This window comes from Labeo rohita, unplaced genomic scaffold (genome assembly GCF_022985175.1).
Source record: "Labeo rohita strain BAU-BD-2019 unplaced genomic scaffold, IGBB_LRoh.1.0 scaffold_563, whole genome shotgun sequence".
Lineage (NCBI taxonomy): Eukaryota > Metazoa > Chordata > Actinopteri > Cypriniformes > Cyprinidae > Labeo > Labeo rohita.
The window spans coordinates 44,868-52,508 of NW_026129486.1; the positions used below are offsets into that span (position 1 = coordinate 44,868).

At 35.7% G+C, this 7,641-nt stretch overlaps 1 protein-coding gene across 1 annotated transcript in view; it reads left to right on the top strand.

The window, feature by feature from the left end:
- The window catches only part of LOC127161151 (uncharacterized), a 37,967-nt gene extending 30,605 nt beyond the window's left edge, over positions 1-7,362 (top strand). Inside the window, exons 26-34 of the mRNA XM_051103796.1 lie at positions 774-947; positions 2,141-2,311; positions 2,657-2,827; positions 2,965-3,096; positions 3,266-3,436; positions 3,596-3,769; positions 6,517-6,687; positions 7,008-7,181; positions 7,326-7,362. Of these exons, the coding sequence (XP_050959753.1) occupies positions 774-947; positions 2,141-2,311; positions 2,657-2,827; positions 2,965-3,096; positions 3,266-3,436; positions 3,596-3,769; positions 6,517-6,687; positions 7,008-7,181; positions 7,326-7,362 (1,375 nt within the window). The remainder of the gene's footprint in view (positions 1-773; positions 948-2,140; positions 2,312-2,656; positions 2,828-2,964; positions 3,097-3,265; positions 3,437-3,595; positions 3,770-6,516; positions 6,688-7,007; positions 7,182-7,325) is intronic.
- The last annotated feature ends 279 nt before the right edge of the window (positions 7,363-7,641 follow it).

Consider the following 7,641-nt stretch of genomic DNA (forward strand, 5'->3'; position numbering starts at 1 on the left):
ATGTATTTGCCAATTTTAAAATTATATTTTATTAGCATACACTTTTGCACGCTCTATGCCGGGGTGGCAAACTCTGGTCCTGGAGAGCCGCAGCCCTGCACAATTCAGCTCCAACTCTAATTAACTTTAAGTGTTTTTATTTTGTTTATTTAGCACAGAACATGCAATACCTAACAGCTTCTTTCATATACAGAGTTTCAGACTGCAGTATCACGGAAGAAGGTTATAAAGCTCTGGCTTCAGCTCTGAGATCAAACCCTTCACACCTGATAGAGCTGGATCTCACAGGAAATGATCCTGGACAAACAGGAGTGAAGAAGCTCAGTGATTTACTACAGGATAGATGGTGTAAACTGAAGAATGTCAGGTGATTAAATACTTCAAATACTTATTTTCAATTTCAGATAACCTTTCTGGAATCATGCTCCATAGCAATCAATTGAGAAGCTATATCTTTGTTCTATGTTTTCTCAGTTTGGGCCTCTGAATAAAATTGAAGCCCTTTTCCTACCTTTTAACAACAACAAAAATATCTTCATGCTTGCTGATATCATTTTCTCTTTAAGCAACTGAAGTAACAACTGAGTAACATTTAAATTAAGATAGGAACAACTAAAAACCAAATGGAACCTCACACTAATACACTTACTATGGAAACATATTAGTGGGAATGATTTATGTTGAACTTCACCCATAAGCAGGATAGGAGCAGCAAGCGGTATAGATAATACAACAAGATTATTTAATCCAAAATTGTCTTCTAATTTCTGTAGGTTTTTGAAAAGTCCTGCTGCAGAGGAAGCATGTGACTATCTCACAAAAGTTCTGGGTTCAAGTCCATTATTACTGAAAGAAGTGGATTTTAGTGACAATAAATTAGGAGGCCTGGACTGGGAGAAACTCTCAGCTCTTTTGGTGGACTCTCATAGCAAACTGGAGAAAATGAAGTAAGTCAACATGTTTTTATAGGCAAGGTTATTCATGTAGAACATGTATGCAAATTCATACTACAGAAATAAAATAATACAGTGCAATCAGTAAATGCAGCAAAGTGCTCAGATAATACACTGCTAAATATTACCGCAATTTCAATTCTCTGTATGTCCGGTATATATGTCCGGCAGATTCGACAAAGTTGACTTTGACTTTGACTAAATAGTGTTTATAGTCTGGATTTGAATGTGTCTACTGACTTTTCTGGAAGCTGATTCCCATGTGTTGTTGAACATAGACAAACTTAGTTTTGAACCTTAATATTTCTGTATGTAAATATAAAATGGCTTGTATAGTCTTTTTTTTTATGCATCTATTGTATTTTTGTAACTAAATTTTTGCCATTAGGTATTTCTAACTGGCTCAACCCTAATGATCTGAGTGATCTGCCCATTTTATTCATTTATCATATTCTCATTGTATCTTAGTTCTTGGCCACTCAATACATTAACAGGCAATAATACTATAACAGCAATTCTAAATGTACATGGAAGCCAATGTTAGAACCTGAGTGTGGTGTTCTGGGTCTGGTCATAATCCTGGAAGCATTGTGTTCTGTATGAGCTGCAGCTCTCTAAGGGTCTTTTTGGGAAGGCAGGTGATGGTAGGTGAGGTAATTGAATCCATTTGGCTAGTGAAAGCATGAAACAATTTTATCAAGTTGTAGTGGGATATAAAAATCATCTATTTTTTGCTATATTTTTAGTTGATAGTTTGCTGATTTAGTTATTACTTGATGTGACTAGTGAAATCCTAAATTACAGCTGTATTCTTGATGTTTTGTTTTGTGTTCCTCAAAATTCTGGGTTTACCGAAGTTTTGGGTTAACCTTGAGGATTTCATCCTTTTTGCCAATTACAATAACCACTGTTTTTCTGTGTTTATTTAAAAGGAAGAATTTGTGCATCCAACCATTACTTTGATCAATACACTGACTGTAGTCACTAGGTGATTGCCTAGGTAGATCTGAATGTCATCTGCAGCTGTGATGATCAGTTTGGTTCCTTTTCATTATTTGGCCTAGTAAAACCATATAGAAGTTAAACAGGAACAGTGTAAGAATTAAGCCTTGTGGAACTGTCTATTCAGGTTTGTGGTCACCAGTGTTTACAGTGGGTTTTTTTTTTGTTTGTTTTTTTGCATTTAGGTTGAATAATTGTAAGCTGACAGAGAGGAGCTGTTCAGTTCTAGCTACTGTTCTCTCCTCCAAACCCATCCTGAAAGAGATGGACCTAAACAACAGTCGTCTGCTGAATTCAGGAGTCAAAGAGATCTGTGAGGGACTAAAAAATCCTGCGTGTGAGCTGAAAATACTGAAGTGAGTACATTTCACTATTAGCTACACTCAACACAACAGAACTCACAAAATATATTATATATTTATTAAATGTTATATTAAACCATTACAAAATATAAAATAAAATTAACCGTGCTGGTAATTTAACATATTGAGCATTTCTTTTGTGGGAGATCCCCAACCCATCCGACATGTTTGTTAAAGGCTGGGGAAAAAATACATTAATGATCAAATTTTGTTGGTAATCTGCTGGTTTCTCTGGTGCTGCTTAACTCTCAACACTTCTGCTTCCTACAATAATGATAGTTATATATCCATAATGTTGATTTTTATTATTATTTATTATTTATTTTTTTTATTATCCAGGCTCAGTAACTGTGATCTAAATGAGGAAAGCTGTTCAGCTCTCACTTCAGTTCTCAGTTCAGACTCCAGCAGTCTGAGGGATCTTGACCTGAGCAATAATAATCTACAGGATTCAGGAGTGGCGCTTCTCTCTGATGGACTAAAAAATAGCTGTAAACTAGAGAAACTCAGGTGAGTTGATGCCTGACATACTAAAGGTCCTTTTTTGGTTTGCTTCCATCTCACAGAATGTTTCCTTTCATGGATTTAAATTGCTCAGAAAATTTCTAGAATAATCAATTAATGTTACATTTTCATTCCTATTCTAGACTTTCAAAATGCAGTATCAGTGAAGAAGGTTATAAAGCTCTGGCTTCAGCTCTGGGATCAAACCCTTCACACCTGATAGAGCTGGATCTCACAGGAAATGATCCTGGACAATCAGGAAGCAGCTCAATGAAGCAAACTGTAAACTCAATGATTTACTACAGGATACAGGATGTTTTTTTAAGGATGTTTTTTTTTTTTTAAGTTTTAATATAGGTTTTAAGCAGTAATTTCTAGATTTGTTCATTATAACAAGTTTAGGAGAGAACTGAATTTAATCATCTTTCATCTTCTCTTCTGCAGGTTTTTAGGGCCTGCTGCAGATGAAGCCTGTCAGGTTGTGTCTGGAATTGTGGGTAAAAACCCATTACTCCTGAGAAATCTGAATCTAGAACAACAGAACCTAGGAGACAAACAAATGGATCAGATCGCTGCTCTACTGCGGGATAAACACTGTAAACTCAACACATTGATGTGAGTATTGTACATAGTTTAATATTTCTGTATGTAAAATGGCTTTCAAATACAACATTATTTTGATGTTATATTTTCACTTGTTTTGTCGTTGTTTATTAAAGAAGGTTTTGAGATAAACTGAATACTGTTTCCTGTCTTTGTTTTCTGTGTCTGCAGGCTGAATAATAACAGCATTACAGCAGAAGGTTGTGCTGCTCTGACTTCAGCATTTAATTCAAATCCTTCAAACTTGATAGAACTGGATCTGAGTGGAAATAAACTACAGAACACAGGAATTGAGAAAATCTGTCCTCTGTTGGAAAATGCACAATGCAGATTAGAAAAACTGAAGTGTGTATTTTCATTTATGTACATGTCTGTTTGTGAATATACATTACACAAGTTGTAATTACGAGTTCATGAGGGCTTTGCTGTTGATAGTTTTGCCATAGAAAAACATAATTCAGATAGAGTAGAATGTCACATGTTCTCATCTCAGAATTATGATGTGGCTTGAACTAACAAGACACAGGTGCAAACAATCAGTAAGTAATGAGAAGGAACACACAAAACAGGGACAGAGGAAAATTACCAGCTATTAAGCCGGGCTCACACTACAGGATACTCCCGATCTGCTCTCACACAAATCGGGGCCGCCCCGATCATATCAACATGTTTGATATTCAGGATTTTAAATCGGGATGATCACGGCTATGATTACGTCAGTACTTTTACAACAGCCAATGCGCGACCGCAAAACAGCTGCTGTACGGTCCATTGGATAGTGGAGATGGAGGAAACTGCTTATGTTTTTGTAGTAACACTGGGAGGGGGGGAGCCAATCATGATTTGTCATAAAAAATGAAAGAATTCACATTTTCTCATTTTGTTTGTATTATGTTATTATTTTACTGGATAGAATAAGTATGTTTTAGACTAAATTAATTTCAATTTAAGTCCCATATCCTTCTGAGTCACGACTCATCAACTTGTGACAGAGAGGACTTTCGTTATTTTGCCGGCTTTAGCAAAGTTGCTGTTCGGCTACATCAGAAACAAGTTTCTCAGTTATGATGAGAATACTGCCCTGCAAAGGCAAAAGACCTTAACTTCGATTTTGGTCAAAAATGAGTTATTGATATTTTTGGGACATTCAAGACATCCTTTATCATGTGTATAAGTATCTTGAGTCAATTTAGTTGTTTTTCTGAGAAAATAATGAATTGTCTTAACAGTAACTTCAAAAACCCCTGGAGAAACCAAGGCAGAGCACCTTATATCACCAGTTACCCCTCTTTGACTTTGTTTGGAACGCTCAAATTGAGTTAGGGCGTTCTGCCTTTGTTTAGCCACGCGTCAGTATAAAGTTACAATGCTGACTGGAAGTTACATGGTGTTTTGCCTTTACGAACAATATAAATATTAAAACTATTATGCTATGTCTAGTGTTCTCTTACGTTACTGAGCATAGCAAACTGTGGTACGAGTACCATTAGTGGTATTCAGGCTCCCTCTAGCGTTACACAGAGGAAGTTACCGCATTTTGCGTTGGTGTGACTTCTCACTTTTTGCAGAGACATGCAAAGACAGAGTACGCTAACTTCGAAATAGGGGTAAAAATCAAGTTTGAGCTCACAATTTTTTAATGTAGATAATTTTCATTGCTAAAACATCTAATTGCCAAATTTCCAGTGTCCTACCTATAATTAATTTGGCTGGACAAATAAAAAACTTTAAAGTCATTTTTCTCATTTTCACACTCTAGCGAGTTAAGGTCTTTTGCCTTTGTAGGGCAGAATAGTATACTGGCTCCAATTTTCAATGGCATAGGACAGATTCTCAAAACTTTCTTTACTGCACACAGAGAACGATTTGACTGAAAATGTATCAGAAGAGATAGTGAAAGAAAGATTTTGGTTAAAAAAAAAAAAAAAAAAAAGCGGCTTTTTTGCTAGGGATGTGACGGTGACAGTTGCATGTTACTTTGGATTTCAGTGGCGATTTGGTGTCAAGCAATTGTTCGTTTTTAGCTTGTTTAAGTTTCCCCTTTTCCTCACTGTCCTAAGCTTTAAAATATGCCTAGCTCATAAATGCACTGTGCACATTTTACTTTCACTTTTAAATTAGCAGCAAATCGGCATCAGTTGCTTAAATGCAATTCAAGCAACAAGTTAATACAACATTACACTAACTTAGCCTATAAACAATAATAGAACTTTTATTAACAAAATGAATAAAAATAGCTTACACCATGCTATATGTCTAGGCTCATATAAAATAACAAATAACGTAGGCTACATAAAGTTTAAACACTGTGGAACCAAATGAGAAACACATAACGTGTATTAGCAAAACGAATAAGAAAGAAATTGCACAAAGTTTAAATAAAGTAAAAATCAGAAAACACTGTAGAACCAAATAAATATGAAACAAATGTTCTAAAAAACTTCCAAAATCAGCACAGATAAACGGCAAAAGTCAACAGGTTTTTCAAAATGAAAAACATTGCCAAACAGGAGCTTTTGCGTTTCGTTTCTAAACTAAATCTTCCACCATCGCCTTGTCTGTTTCACCTGACCACACTCTTTTTACTCTTTGTACAGCAGTCATTGTTAATTGTAAATGTATTCTAATGTGAAATATATGTTACATAAATATAAGAAATGTGGAACATATGGGCTAAAAAACAGTCCTGCTGGCTCGTCTGCCAGTGGGTGCCCCCCACGCATAAAAGTGAAACTCCGCCTATGCATAAAGCTGCTATAGCACGCTAACTAACATTTTTAAACATTAGTTGCTGAAATGATGATCTGTTGCATAAGATCACGTGAGACGCTCCCTCCGTCATGATAATCGTAATAATATCTTGTAGCGTGTGATGCGCCACAATTTTCAAATCTTGTAGTGTGTGCATTTTTAAGATTTCAGGGAAGATAATCTGCAAAGATTCTCCTTATGTGTGTGCTGCAACCAGATTTCACAGTCGGTTAGGATTTTAAAAATCCTGTAGTGTGAGCCCGGATTTATATAGCTATTATATAAATTTAATTGAAGCAGATGATGTCATTTAATCAATCTTTTTTTATATATCTATATAGACTTGCAGATTGTAGTATTACAGAAGAAGGATATAAAACTTTGACTTTATCTCTAAAGTCAAACTCACACCTGACAGAGCTGGATCTTAGAGGAAATTATCCTGGACAGTCAGGAGTGGAGGGGCTCATTGATTTACAGCAGGGTGAATGCTGTAAATTAAAGACCATCAGGTGATAATTTTCTTCAAATATTTCAAAGAAATGGAGTCACAGCTATGCAACTATGTGGAGAAGATAAATGGATACTTATATTTTAAATTTAAAATGAGAAAGTAGAATTTACTGAAATTCTGTTTCATCACACAGCTGAATTTCATGAGTCTGGAAATCACGTTTTCTTTTGTATAATTATATTTTCTCAGCAGAAGTGGAGGCAGTCATAATAACAATGACATTAATATTACATTGGGCCCATAAGAAGGATGAAAGCTGCAAATGACATGAAATTATAGCATGATTATCTAATCTAAGTTCTCTTCTACCTCCTTTAGGTTTTTGAAAAGCCCTACTGCACAGGAGGCGTGTGGGTACCTCACTGAAGTACTAGGTACAAATCCATTAGTTCTGACAGAACTGGATCTGAGTGAAGATAAATTAGGAGATCTGGGTGGGGAGAAACTCTCTGCTCTTTTGATGGACTCTCATAGCAAAGTGGAAAAAATGAAGTGAGTGAACATGCTTAATACATTATAACGTCTCTGTTTGTTCATTATAAAGAACTTCCAATTGTACGTGGAGTAGATATGAAGTGTGTTGAATATGTGTGTTAAATATGCGCTGAATAAATTTTAATGCTGTTTTGTGTTTAGGCTGAATAATTGTAAGCTGACAGAGAAAACTGTTTAGCTCTAGCTACTGTTCTCTCCTCCAAAACCATCCTGAAAGAGATGGACCTGAACAACAGTCGTCTGCTGGACTCAGGAATCAAAGAGATCTGTAAGGGACTGAAGAATCCTGTGTGTGAGCTGAAGATACTCAAGTGAGTACATTTCACCATCAGATACACTAATAATTACATTATCTGCATGTTGTTGGATATGTAAACATAAGCACGAAAATTTTTTGCTGAACTTTTTGTTTACAAAAGATTGAATGTCACCAGCATTTTGGTCAATTCTACTGCTT